At 46.9% G+C, this 14,644-nt stretch overlaps 1 protein-coding gene across 10 annotated transcripts in view; it reads right to left on the minus strand.

Annotated features, from left to right (window-relative positions):
• ULK1 (unc-51 like autophagy activating kinase 1) overlaps nt 1–14,644 on the minus strand; it is a 96,399-nt gene that overhangs the window by 65,002 nt on the left and 16,753 nt on the right. For 2 of the 10 annotated variants that reach the window (XR_003988213.1, XR_003988212.1), the window contains exons 1-4: nt 12,918–13,398; nt 12,564–12,714; nt 11,632–11,724; nt 11,500–11,541 (exon numbers count right to left, since the gene is read on the minus strand). Coding sequence is in view for 7 of the 10 variants with exons in the window: in XM_030460435.1 (XP_030316295.1) it covers nt 11,500–11,541; nt 11,632–11,724; nt 12,564–12,653 (225 nt within the window). In the remaining 3 variants the exon portion in view is untranslated. Of the gene's footprint in view, nt 1–10,427; nt 10,874–11,499; nt 11,542–11,631; nt 11,725–12,563; nt 12,715–12,917; nt 13,405–14,644 lie in introns of those variants that run through there. The other 8 variants (XM_030460432.1, XM_030460431.1, XM_030460438.1 and 5 more) reach the window with 6 other exon arrangements.

Genomic DNA, 14,644 nt, shown 5'->3' on the forward strand with positions numbered 1-14,644 from the left:
TGCCTGAAAGGCTTCTAGGAGAGAAGTAGGTGGCAAAAACACACTGGCAACAGCATCCTTGGAACACTCAAGCCTTGCTAGGATGCACTCTCCATCCTGCAGCATTCACACCCACTGCAGCAGAGGAACATTTAGCAAAGTGGGATTTGCAGATCACAGCTGCCTGTAGCAGGGATGACACCTTTCCACGTTTGCAGTTTCAACATTTCAAGAGTCACTTTCCAGAAAGAGATTTGTAGGAATTCTGTCATCAAAAGTAAGCACTTATTTCGGGAAGGGCCCAGGAAACAAGCTCTCATTTGGAAAAAATCATTCAGCCAGGAGCCTACTTTGGTTACAATGGACACAACTCCCTCAAGAGACTTCTGGTTTCTCAGACAGGCTGATGGACTTTTCTCAAGCTGATTCAGCAGCAGAAGCCATTTATTTTCCATTTTTATCCTTCCAGAGTACTTAATTTTTTCATTAACAGAACAAGGGAAAAATGCTGCAGGCCAAAATTTGCAGGCTCTCCAAAAAGAAACAAAATGCCCAAGCCACTCATTTCCACATCACTAACAAGAACAACATTACAGTTTGTTGTATTTCTGCAGAGACAAATGTTCAAGAAGCACTACACATACTTTACTCTGGATTTGCTACTCATGTGTCAGTGTGTGCAGCAAGGCTAATCCTGTCACTAAGCAAGCTTGATGGAGGGAACAGAAGAGACAACTCCCAAACTTTTCCTCTCAAAGTGCAGCAGTACCCTGACCATGCTCCACAACAGCACCAAAAGGCCTCTGCCAAAGACATTAAGCTGATAATTAATCAGCCTGGATCACTGCCTGTTCTTGCAGCAGAGGCCCCAGCGATGAAGTTACAATTTAATTGAGTGTAAAAATAGGCAACAGCCTCTACTGTCTACAAATAACCCAACTGCTGACAGAAGACAAAGCAATGAAGAAAACTTCGTTTAGCAGTACAGCATAAATCACCCCAGAACAGTGCTGTGTTAAAATTCCTCCCTGGGACACTGAGTAGGCTGGTGTTACAGACATTTAGCCCCAGCAGCCCTGTTTTCCTTTAAAATTTTCTCTCCACCCATAGTAGAAGGTGGCATGATTCTCTTCTTGGAAAGTGTGAGTTTAGGTGTGTCCAAAGGGAAATGTCTGGGTGTACCCACAGTTAGTCATCCTCCTACCACAGCTTAAAAAGTCTGCAAGAGGAAACTTCCTTAGAGAAATCCTCCTCTGCACTCTACCCCAGCACCTGGCCTGCCACCCAGCTCAGAAAGATGTTTAGGAATGGAAAAATTTGAGGTTTAACAACCTAACACTGCAAAAACTCTCTCAGCAAAGCAGTGTTTCACCAATTTACGTGGGACCAGGGCTATAACAGACAATGGAATAAAACCAGCAAAAAATGGCCTCAACCTCACACAAACCCTCCTTTCCACGAAGGCTGGGGGATGCAGGAGAAACACCTGGGAGATGAACACAGCTCTGCTGTTCCCCTGTGCCGAGTACTACGTGGCTGACAAGGCTCTTACTGCCTGCAGGAAAGGAGCTGTATGGACTCAAAAACTGGTTTTGTTACTCTCCTGAAGAGCAGCATTCATTGCCCATTTGTTGGCTGACTGCAAAGCTTTTTGGTTTGTACCCCTCAGCAGATCCCCACCTCGTGCTGCTCAGCACTGCCTCCAACAGCACCAGAGCAGCTGCCGAGCCAAGATAATCTCAGCACACGCATCTCTGTAAATGGGGTGAGGACTCACCAACTGTACCAACACAACAGAAGCATGAAATAAAGCTGAGGGTGTGACAGGGGAAGAATAATTCAACATCAACTGACAGCTAAGCTTTTCTGGTCAGTGTTTTTCCTTTTTTTTAATGGTGCTTCCCCCCCCACCCTGTTGCACAGAACCACAGAGTGCTGCAACCTCCCATTCTGCCAGGAGGATCTCATGCAGCCAGCACCCTTTTGGCCTCTAGTCTTTACTCATCACTCTTCTGACAGCGGCCCTGGAGTCCTGAACACGGGCTGTAATGGACACATTTTTCTTTACAGAAAACAACTCCTCAGCCAACAGCCCTGGGAAAGCCTCCAATCTAAGGCAGGGGCTCCCGAGCTCCCATCCTTGAGGGAGAGGGAAGAAAATTTCCAAACTGTAAAATCTCTTGATGTTATTTCTCTCTGGCTCACAGCTTGGCTTGAGCAGACTCACCTCTAAAGAGGTAAAGGAAAACCATCATGCTAGGCAAGGATTATGTCCTGATGCAGCCATTTGAATGGAAGTGAGACAGAAGACAATAGTAACATTAATCTGAATTGTGGAAGCACCCACCAACACTGACTCTCTGGAAAACAGATCTACGGCAAATAGCTAAAAAGATATTCACAGGCCTTCTGACCTCATGTAGAAATCTTAAAGAAGTATCTTGGAGCCTACTGCATTTCTCTGGTCACTCTCTTTACTACTTCTGAACCTTACCAATAAGGAACTCAAGAACATTTCAAGCAGGTTTCCAATTCAGGAGACAACAATTAACTCTGATGAAGGAAGAAAAGGAGGATAGAAGAGGAAAGTACTCATTTACTGCAGGATAATCTCCTCTCCTCAGTGACACACAATACCACAAAATGTTTCTCAAACCCAGGCACAGGTTCACAGCCAGGGAAAAGCACCATTTAGGACAGATTTTTGGGATTCAAGTCATGAAGCCAGTAAGGTCCTGTACCAAGAGTTAGGATGTTATAAAAAGCCAGCAGACACTTTCCTCCTTCATAAGGTTTACACTGGAAGTGATAAATGAGTGCGTTTCACAAGAAATACCATTATCCACCAGTACACTTTGCCTGTTTTGGCACATCCAGATCCAGAAATAAAGCTCACTGCTACTGACTAGAAAGTTATTACCACAGTCAGCAGCTCTTCCCAAAAGAATGAGGGCTCCTAATTTCTTCAGGTAGATCCCAGGGAATCACACAAGCAGGAAGACTCAGTGAGTCCCACAGACACTGTCCTGGCTCTTGACTGCACTCTGCTTCCTCCAGACCTGTCAGCTCCCTCCAGGATGTGGAACACCAGAGGCACAGGGCAAGGAGAAGGGAGGCCCTGCAGCACAGAAGTGGTTTGTGGCCACCTTGCAGACTTCTGTAGGACCAGAACAAGAACAATACCAAGGACCAGTGTTACCCTGTTCCAGCACTACAGTATTCTCTGCTAATAAAACAGACTAGTTGTTTCAGGACAGGTTGTACTTCAGGGCAGGATAAAAACAGCAGGAAAGCTATCCTTTGGTTCTACGAGGGCTTCAGGAAGGGAGGGGAAAGCACTTCCCATCCCCCTGGCAACAGTCCTGAAGTCTGACTGCATGACGTTAAAAAACAAACAAGACAACATCCGTGGAACTGCTGCTTGCCAGGCAGCTAACACCCATCTAGACAAATGGTAGGACAGCTGGATCTTCAAGTAATGTGAAAGAACTTCACCATGCCTTCCACCAGCTTCCTTCCATCCACCATTCCTTCCACCAGGACATCAGCATCCTACAGCTTCCTCCAGAACAATCCCTGCCCTTCTCCCCTCTCCACCTCTACCTCCAGGCAGCACAAGCCCCACTGACCCCACTGCTGGCTTCACTCAAGCTCAGTGCAGGCTTCCTGAGATCAGGAAAAGCCCTTTCATCAAAGCCCTGAGCTCCAGGCTTGCAGAGAGCTGGAACAGGACAACATGACTCTTCCTTCAGAGGCAGACTGGGCCTCTGCAGAGCAATGCACTGCAGCAAGTCAAAGCTGAGAGCTGCACCTGAGCCTAACCACAGAAACCAAACTACAGGATGACTGTCATAATAAGAATAGAGCCAAAGTGGTAGGTTCCACAAGTGACAGAGCTGCAAGACCAGACCAAAAACATTCATCAGAGCAAATTGAAGGCTCTTGCTGCTGAAGCACTGAAAAGCAATCACTTCGTACAGCAGTGGTGCTGGTCTGGGGGTACTGCAAGTACCACCTACACCACTTTGTGCCCCCAGCTCCTGCCTTACTGCCCTGAGCATGCAGTGCAGTCACATCTGCATACACCAGCCCTGCATGGCTTAGAGACTGTGGAGGGAAAAAAAAAGAGCAGAATCCTGAAAACTCTACTTTCTGACATGGAGTAGAAAGAACTGGTTACTTACTGCATACTGCAATGCATTTTGTTAATGCTATCAAGAGAGGAAACCTCAGAGTTCTAAAAACATTGATAAATACCCTGAAGATCCATTTTGCTTTTTAATATTTATTCTTCATCTCCTTTCTGTATAAACAGTCATATTATAAAAAAAACATTTAAGGTTGAATTCTCTGTTACCTTAAGCTCAGTCACATGGACTGGGATGAAATCCTAGCATACCATAAGGCTGCATTTCATGAGCCTGCCCAAAGAGCAGAAGTGGGGGGAGCCGTGGGTCAAGGCAGGCTGCAAGAGCCAACATTTCCATTTCAGTCATACACTCTCTGAGACACATTCACTGACTGAGATGTTCAAACAAAGCCACTCAATCTGGAAGTTTGATTTTTAGAACCAAAGTAGTGTGGTTCTACTAATAAAGCTGGGAACAGCTTGTTCTTGAATGGCATATCCCAAACACAATCTGATATCCTGTAGGAGAATTTTTTTATGCAACTCTGGAAATTAAGAGGCCCAGTACCCACAGGGTTTTCTAAGGCAGCTGCATGACTGACCAGCCTTTGCAAGTCTCCTTTACATCCACTTATTTCATACTTCATTTACCAGATTTAAGACAACACACACTGCCATAGCAAATGGTGTTATAGTAAGGAGTTTAGAGAAAAAAATCATAAGTTTTCCAATTAAAAAAGTCCTTAGTTAAGTGGTTTAAAAAATATCCAATTACCAGAAGCCAGAGCAGCATGGCCTTGAATCTACAGTCTTTAAAAAACAAAACAAAAAACCTATGTCTATAATTGCCAGCTACACACACACACACAAAAAAAATTATAGTCAGTCCAACACAAATGAAAAATCCTGCAAGCAGAAAGTTGCCCAGCTGTGTCCACAGTGGCACTGAGCAGCACACATACATAAGAAATTCCCTGCCCATGTGCTCCAAACCCACCTACCAGCCCTGAGGGCTGTGTCTCAGCCCTGCTGACACCACCTCACCCCTGGCTGTGATCTGTGGGGCTTTCCCATTGTGCCAGCAGCTCTTGCCCTCTGGGGTACCAAGCTGGCTGGGAGGCCATCCCTGAAAACATAAGATGCTCTGCTAAATAGGATCTCTAATGACTTCAAATTCTGCATCTTTCATTCCCCCTGATGGAACCGCACTGTCTGGTGTGATCTTTAGTATGCCAGCACAGCTGACCTAATTTCTCCTGTTATTCTGATGCTAGGAGACAAGCCAGGTGCTCCTGCAGCCAGACAGAACATTACTGCCCTAAACAACCAGTGATGCAGAATTTGATTCATCTCTATAACCCCCCCTGCAAGAACCTTGCTTAATGAACAAATGCAGCTTTGACATCCTCATTTTGCATTCTGAGAGCATCTCTATTTAAGGCCTGCACATCATAAAGCAGGACACACCATACAGTTAAAGCACTTCTTGGCATTACACTGAGCACAAAAGGAGCCTAAAACTATCTGTCAGCAGGGCTCTTCCCTGGATTTTGCTGTAGACATTTATTAAATTTCTCAGAGTAGAACCATAACATCTGAAGAAATTCAGATGGCTTCTCTTAAGCAAAGTATAGTTAGGTCTGTACCTGGGAAACTTTGCCTTGGAAGACCGTGTTCACTTTCCATCAATTTTGCCACTTACTATTGCTACATGAACATAAACAACAGCAAATAAAAACCTAAATCCAAACAAAACACACAACTAACAGTGAAGAACAAGCAAGTACACACTTATTTTGAAAGTAAAGCAAAACAAAACCCCTTTTCTCCCTGACTTGGCAGATCAAAGGCCACCACACTCCTTGCTTAGCTTCTCACCTACATCTACCACCAACACTAACTCTACATTTACCATTTCCTAGTTTGCCTGTTGTGCAAAAGCTTCTCAGGTGGGAAGGCACAGGATGCAAGAAAGGGAAAGTAAAAGGAAAATACACAATTCTCTAGATATACTTGAGCATCAAGATGAGCCTTTGCAACACACACTTTTATTGCAGTTCCCTACTTTAGGGTCAAGTCCAGTTTGGTCACAAAATTAAATCTTTTCATTGTGCTTTGGTTTGAACTGACAAATATTTGAAGGAAACTCTAACAGTGGTTCTCTGATTTCCACCTCCTTGCTTTGCTCCCTCCCACCAACTGCATTCAACCATCACAAGGATTTAAGCAGTAGAAATTTTCCTAGTGGAAACACCAATGGACATTCAAGAGCTGCAGCACGAATAAGCACCTCAGCCATTACCAGAGCTTTGCTGTCAAACTGTGAACACACCAGCCTACCAGTTTCCAATTACTCCTGGGAAACATTCCTTAATCTGTCATTACAGCCTGAGTAATGCTGCCTTCCACAGGAGCTTCAGATGCTATTAACTTCTACGTTGCTGGCTCTTCCATGACACCTTAATCATGTGAGAGGGACACAGGTATGTGCTTTACACACAGGATGAGTAAAACAGTGATCATGATTTCAGAAATGCAACAAGACCACTCCCTCTAAAAAAAGCCCGTGACTCCTCTGAGCTCTGTATTTAGTGGTCAGCATTTGCTAGATGTTTTGTGATCTGCACAGTGGGATACTCAGCTAGTAAAGCCAACATTAAACAGGTACAAGGCTACAGAAATCTCTGCTCTCCATGAATATACTCCTTTTAGTCCACTTAACTCTCAAGCCTCATCCTACAGAACTACTGGCAGGGTGTGTTGGGTTTTCCATCCTTTTATCCTTCTGGCTCTAAATTAAGCCAGATCAAATCTTCAGTAACAGAGTGATTCCCTTCTACTGATGCAAGGATGCTGATAGAGCAGGATAGCTCTTGTCTGCAGTGCAAGCAGGAAGAGGATTGCTTGGGAGTTCAGAGAAGCCTGCACTTTACACCCACTCACCAGGCAACTTGCCAGCTTTGCTCAGGGATGGAATTAAAACAGGATTTAACCAGGCAGGCAGCCTGACCTCAGGAGTGTGATCTCCCAGACACAGAGTACCTCCTGAGTCATTCCAAGTGTCACAGTGGAGCCCTGTCTCCCAGGACGGGGTACCCTAACAGCAGTGCCTGAGGAACGAGCCTGCATTAGGTGGCAGAAAAGGTGGCAAGACAAGGAGGTGACACTGCAGCAGCACTGATTCATCCCACATCACACTCCTCGGGGAAGCGGCGCAGCAGAAGCGAGCGGTGCTGGAGGGCACACCAAAGGACACTGCTGTACTCGCTGCTCCTGAGCTCCCAGGGGACAGCAGAAGTCACGTCCACAAGACTTGGATAGCTGCTAAAGGCTCTGCTTTGGGAAAGGATGATGGCACAGACAGCACAACACAACACCACAGCCCAGCAGCCACAATCCTATTGATCCCAGGGACTGGCAGCAACAGAACAAATGTGTCATTACTTGGCTCTCAAGACCGGCCCAGGGTGACTGATCATTAAGCTAAGGAGTGTTTATTCTGCCATCCATTACTTAATGCATGTGCACAACAAAAACTGCAAAGTGTTCTTTGTCTCCTCTTCAGGAGCTCCAGGTGATCCAGTCACCCCAGCAGACATATTTTGGGTAAGTCTGTAGTGCATGAGTGAATTATGCATTCTCCAGCTGATGAGTAGAATATGCCAACTCGATATAAATTTTGGAAAGCAGACCCTCAGGTAACATAGGCTGAACCAGAATGTACTCCCTGCATGGTGTTAACTACTACATCCCTACAACCAGCCCATTCCACCTATGTGAAAATTAAAACAAAGCAAACAAACAAAACAAAGCACAGTTGTAGCTAGGTTGCTTTAGGAAGTTCAGATCACAGCACATAACTAGGGAAAACATGCCAGTAAATGCCAGTAATCCTTCTTCCTATTTCATGCAGGAAAAGGCTTTCTAATATCCAAAGCAAGATTTATGTCCAGGCCTAGCATGCAGTGCTCCCAGGATCCAGCAAGTTCAAGAGTGACTTTTCTATCTTTGCATTGATCACAGACTCAGATTCAACATCCTGAATCACAAAAGAAACCAAAACACATGCTGCTAACCTTTCAGGGTCAACACATCTGAAGAGTTGAGCTGATCCTCAAGAGTTTTGGAAACCTATGTTCTAAGAAACCTCATTTCCAGGATTAGTCTTCATGCAGCAGAAACCATTGTTTTTATCCTTGTTGTCACTAGCTTCCACCTGATGGAACAAGAGCTCACTTGGCTGTCTTCAAAATGAATAAAAAGACTTCTGATCTCCAGATGTCCCTCCAGACTACTGTACTCCTCCTGACTGCTGCAGGCTGGAGATCCCAACTCCTGCCCCACTACAATCCAGCTGGGGAGTCAGGGATTTCTCAGTAGCAACTCATATACCCTGCACATGGAGTTATCCATTTCTACTTTATGTCAAACACCTCCTCTGCCTAGGAAAGAACTGCACCACAACTCCATACAGACATTAACTAGTCAGTACTTCTTGAAATGCAGTACAGTATGACTTACTCTCTTTTTGAGAAGGAGTTCACATCAAGCTCCTAGACAATTCACAGTACCTCTCATTAATACATGAGCACATAATAATTGGAATATGCATATTTCATCCTGAGCCATTCTGATGTACTGATGCTACTCTCAGTGAGGAGATCTATTGAAGTCCAGGCACTGCACATTTATGCATTAAACATTGACTAGTAACATTCATTACCAGGAAGTTTCTTATTTTGTCATTATTTATGAACAAGTATCACAGAGATCTATAAAACAAGAAGGAACACAGCAATTTTCCTGGATTTGAAAGCTAAAATAAATGTCTTGGGGTGGGAGCTGCTGTCAGTATTCAGTATCAGCACTGTAAGTGTCTGTCTGGGGCAAATCTGGCATTACTTCAAAACTCTGGAGTTGTATGAGGCCTGGTTAACATTAGCTTTTAACCAGGAAAATGCAACCTAAAGCATCCCTGGGTGTAATCACTCACTTACAGACTCTGTGGTTTTGGCAACCATTTCCTTGTGTGTAAGGAACACACGAGTAAAAGTTAAAGTCACTGCTGACAGGAGGTGCAGAAGAAGGGAAGACAAAATGCAGCAACAGACAAAGTTACAGGGCAACATTGATTCACAGGAAACATTTTTTCCTTTTTTGCTCTATGATGTTGTAAGACAAGAATAAACTCTCTTTAGTTTTAGAAAGCCTAAAAGTAAAGGCTCAATTAACTGCAACTATGTAATTTTCAAGGGTAAATATACATGCAGCTATGAATGAAGCAACTAATCTCATGTCAGAGGAACAAGGCAAGAAGTAGTCTTTTCCACAGTATAAGGAAAGGTGGGCAGCAGCCAGCTTTCCACAGAACTGCACTTCTATTTTTGGAGATGATTTACTCTCACACAACTCCTAGGAGACACAGAGCAAGGCCAGACACATTATACACACAGCCCATGCGGGTGGACCACATCAGACTGTGTCTGATTACTGATTACCCTACACCAGGGGTGACTCCACACCCTGGTAGCACTACCTAAGATCCTAATGCCACCCAAGACATCTCATTTTGTCCAAGAAACCAAATGACCCAGGTCATACATGCAGACTCTTGCAACGGGTAACTAAACGTATAACTGGACATGCTTTGAGCCCAGGACCATTCTTAAATTCCTCTTTCCTGGTACCTTAAACAGCTTTTTGCATGTATTTCATCAGGCTACACTGCTACACACAGAATTTAACTGAAGCTCATTTGCCATCACATAAAGAGAAAAATACACTGCTGCAGTTGTAACAGTGATGAAATCACTCCTTTTGCAGGAAACATCTTTGAGCTGCTTCCTACCAGGCAGTTATTTGAAGCAGGGTGAGGAACAGAACCCAAACAAAGGTGTTGAAAGATTTGCAATAAAAAAAATCCAGCCGCATAATACTTCATACAAATGCAAACACCAGAAGAAGAGCAGAAGCAGCCACTCCCTCCCTCCACTGAAAATCTTAAGTAAACTTAGAAGCTGCAGAAAATTAAAAAACCCACGAGATCACAAGTGCCCCATGCACAGAGGTAACTACTCCAGCTCTCTGCAGCATGCATCAGGCCAAAGGCAGTCACTGCTTTACAAGACCACAGTGGCTGAGGAGCAGCACACAGTCTCTTACCCCAAGGACATTTCCAAGACACAACCCTGCTCCCAGCATCTTCTCCTCCCTCCCAGAGCAGCCCCAAACCCTCCACCTCTCACCAAGACAACACCAGGCATTAAGCACCCCCCCAAAGGGTGCAGCACTTCACCATAGCCCCCCCATGCACACACACCTCCCACGGAGAGGGACAGGGAGGTGACAGAGGTGCGCGGTGACGCGGACAGACTACAGCATCCAGCAGGCATTGCAAACCGGCTGCTCCAGCCACCCGGGACTCGGGTGACGCAGAGGCCACCGGAGCCAATCCACAGCAGAAGGAAGAATGTCAACAAACACGGTGGCCACCGGACACGTGATAGGAGGGACAGGGCAGCCAGCTCCTGATAAGACACCCCAGGGCCACCCTCAGGGTCCAGGGGTGTCAGCAGTCACACAGCTGTCACTCGTAAATACCAGAGCTGAGGGTGGCACAGGTGGTACCCACGTACGGACCAGCACCTCCGTCCAGGAACAGGCTGTTCCATTTGACAGCCTACGACACCTTTATAAAGGTGTCAAACAAAGCTTGCCCCTCCACCCAGCAGGATATTTTAACTAAAAATTTAAGGAAGAAAAAAAAACAAACCAAAAAACAACAACTCATTGCATAACTTGGGTTTCAGAGTGGATTTAGCCCTGGAGATTAGATCTTCAGAGCTGACTTTGAAGGAAAAAGCAACTGTGGGATACCACAATAATCTAAAAATGTCTGCTGCAGTTTTTAACACTTAGTGATTGCCACAAGGACAACAGAAGAATGCAAACGAAAATCCTCTGGAACTGGAGACAATCATATGCTACAAAGTCATGCTCACACTATTTTTACACTGCTTAGGAAAAAGAAATTTTCTTAGGGAGTGTATCCAGACCAGAAAAAGAAAACAAAAGGTAGGTATGCCAAGAATAACTACTGTAATTTTATTTCTAACATTTTGGGAACTGATGAGCTTCCAACAGACATACTCAGCACACATCTTGGAAGCAGAGCTCCCACCTCAATCCCCAGCAGCATTTGAGTTCTGTGGTCCAGGCAACAATCAACACATGATCTGCCCAGCCACATTCGTTTACCTTTCCCTAACATAAAGATTTTTCCTTAGAATACACTTCTGAATACAGAAACATATGTTAAGAACTAAAATACTAGAAACTCCATTCAACCTCTCCCAAATCCAGAATGCTTTAACATAAATGAATGTATTTACCTGGAAGTCATACAAGGCCACGATGTTTTCATGTTTCAGTTCCTAGAAAATGTATAACAAAAGCCATAAGCAAGGAGCAATAAAGCACATATATAACAAAAGACTGAAGAAAACAAGTCAGGGTACTTTTACCTTAAGTATTTTTATTTCCTTGCCGAGCAGAGTTTGAGATTTTGCAAGGTTTTTCTTGTTAATGCATTTCACAGCTACTTCCAGCTCGGGTTTCTGAAAGAGTACACATGTAATTCAAAGAGAAATGTAAATTTCACCATTAATTTACATTAGGACAGGCAGCCTCTTAACAGATTACAATTATTACTAAAACAAGTGTCTCGCAGCACTGGTAAAGGCCTCTTGATATCCTAATGCCTGTTCCTCACTTGTTCAGACTTGCCCTTTCCCGTATTATGCTTGTAAGCCCAAGGAGAAAACCCCACGATTGGGGTTTTTGCTACTGCCTTATATGATGATTATCCTCTTATTTAATCACTAGAAATAAAGGCACTGTGGGAGCCATGGCTTATCCCAAGCCCTAATGATAGAAAATCCACTGCCAGATTCCTTTCCTTTTATTTACCAGCGAGCGATTTCCCCTCCTCTTGGGAAAATGAAGTGGAGAAAGACGAAACTTCACACACAAAGAAAACCCCCACAACCAAACAACAAAGCAAGAGCCCTCTACACACTTCACAGACAGTGTGGGGGCTTTTTTGTTTGGTTTTTTTGGGGGGCTTGTTTCCAAGGCAGGGGCCAGCCTGGGCGGGCAGGAGGTCCCCGCAGACACCTTGGCCTCCAGCCCAGCCGCAAGGTGAAGCCACCTGCCCGGCTCCTGCTGGGACACACGCCTGCCCCCCAAAGAAACTCCAGAATAACGATAACAAATAATAATAAACGTGATCACCAACACGAAAGCTGCCCAGGTGCCCGGGTTGACGCCCAGGTTAAGAATAACCACCTTAGCCCAGTGGGGACGGGGCGACCGGGACGCGGTGTCAGGCTCGGCCCAGACCCATAAATAAATAGAAAGAAAAAAAAAATAAAAATAGAAAGACAGGATTATTCACCTCTTTGTGTCTGCCTTTGAAGACGACAGCGAAGGCTCCGTGCCCGATCAGGTCCTTTCTGCTGAACTCAAACTTTCCCACCGTCTCCATGTCGCTGCTCCGGGGGCTCCCCGGGGCCGGCGGGGAGACTGCGGCCGGGACGGCTTCAGAGCTGCAAAGGGACGAGGAGGAGGAGGATGGCGGTGATGAAGGAGCTCCCTTTAAAGAAAATTAAACCTCTCCCAATCCAAACACAACGCGGCGCGGACACACACCACCACCCTCTGCTCCCCCCCAGGAGCCGGGGACCCGCCGAATGGGGGACCCCCTTTCCAGTCACCCCCGGCAGCTCAGAGCCAGGCTCCGCTCCCCCACCTCGCCCTCGTCCATGGGCTGCCTCTTCCTGCAGAACGGCCGGGAGCTGGTCATTGTTAGAGGCCAGGGAGAAGTTGGCTCCTCAGCAGCGGGCCTTCCCCATCTCTTCCTCAGGACGGACCGGCGCGGCTCCTCCGGCAGCCGCTTCAGGCGGGGCTCTCCATGCCGAGCCCCGGCCCTTCCCGCCTCGCAGGCGCGGCTTGGCGGCGAGTCCACCTTAAGCGCGATCCACCTTAACTCCCGGGACACCTTACGGGACCGGTCCACCTTAAACGCGAGTCCACCTTAAGGGCCGCCTGCGCCCCTCGACTCTTGGCACTCAGCTGGGCCGCGGGTCCCCCTCACGGCTCCCGCCTCACACCCGATCTTCGCCTCCCGGCCGGGCCCTCCCGCCGCCGGCTTCTAGACAAAGCTCTGCGGAGTGCGGTGCGGCTGAGACCCGAGTGCCAGCCCCGGCGGCCGCGGCGCAAGCGCGGTGCGAAGCGGTGGGGGAAGGCAGGCGCGGCGGCGGCAGCGGCGACGGCCACCTGAGGCGAGGGGCCGAGTCCGCCGCACTTAAAGGCGCCGCCGGCGGCTGGGCCTGAGTCAGCGGTGCGGCCCCTCGTACCCCTCCGCGCCGGCGGGAGCTGCTCCTGAGGATGGGAGCGGGGTGTTCCTGTCGGTTCCTGCCGACAGCCCACCCCGGGCCGGTGATAAATTTGTTTCCAGCAGCTAAATAAATGGGTCCGCTCGGGTGAATTTCAAAAATTCACCACAGGATCGATGCCAGAGCCCGAGTGGTACCTGAGGGGATGGAGGGGCGATAGGTGGGTCCTGTCACTCCTTCTCCTCCCGCCGTCACCCGCCTCAGCCCCGCTGTTCCTCAGGGGATGGAGCCAGGCCTCCCGCAGGCACTGGGAAGTGTGTGGGTGCCTCACTCCTCTGAGGAACCTCTCCAGACACCCCGCTTCAGAGCTCAACATGAAACTGTTGTGATAAAGAACATCTCCCAACCTGAGCCTGCTGCTCCGTTCTGGCCATCCTCAGTCTCTCGTTATGCAGTGACTCACAAGTTTGTTTTTTTTTTCCCACTTGGCCTGGGCCAACAAGTCATCCCCTTCATTGCAGGAACTCACACGTTGGACCCATCCACTGCTCAGGACTGCCCAAACCAGCTCCTGCCAGCCATGGTGGTACCCAGACCACCTGCTCGCTCTCTCTGATTTGTCTGCATCCTTATCAGAACATCATATCTCAGCTGCAGAGAAAACAATGTGCCTCCTGGGCAGCACCCCTGCTCGTACACTCTGGTCACCAGTTTGCTCTTTACACAATTGTGTGGTATTGACCTGAATATCGACTGCAGCACCAAACACACGCTGCCCTTACAATGCCCACGGCTCTATGGATACGTGATGGAAAGGGTGCTCAGTATTGTGACACCAAGCATCTGCAGTTATCACAGTTATCAGTGAAAATTAGCAACAAGCAACACCTCATGGCACCATTTTTCTACACAAAAGCAGCGTCTGATGCAGTGTTTGACCTGAGGTTGCCAGATAACTCTCATTCAGGTACCATCCTGCACTTAAAATTTTGGTGGAAAAGTGACAGCACAAACCAAATGCCCATGTAGAAGTAGCAGTACCTGCCTGCTGTTACTCACATCCTGAATTCCAGCAGTTATTTAGTGCTTGGTGGGAACTGTAAAACTGATAAGGGAATTCAATGTGAATTTGGTAACAGTA

The sequence above is a fragment of the Calypte anna genome, chromosome 15, assembly GCF_003957555.1.
Source record: "Calypte anna isolate BGI_N300 chromosome 15, bCalAnn1_v1.p, whole genome shotgun sequence".
NCBI classification, from domain to species: domain Eukaryota; kingdom Metazoa; phylum Chordata; class Aves; order Apodiformes; family Trochilidae; genus Calypte; species Calypte anna.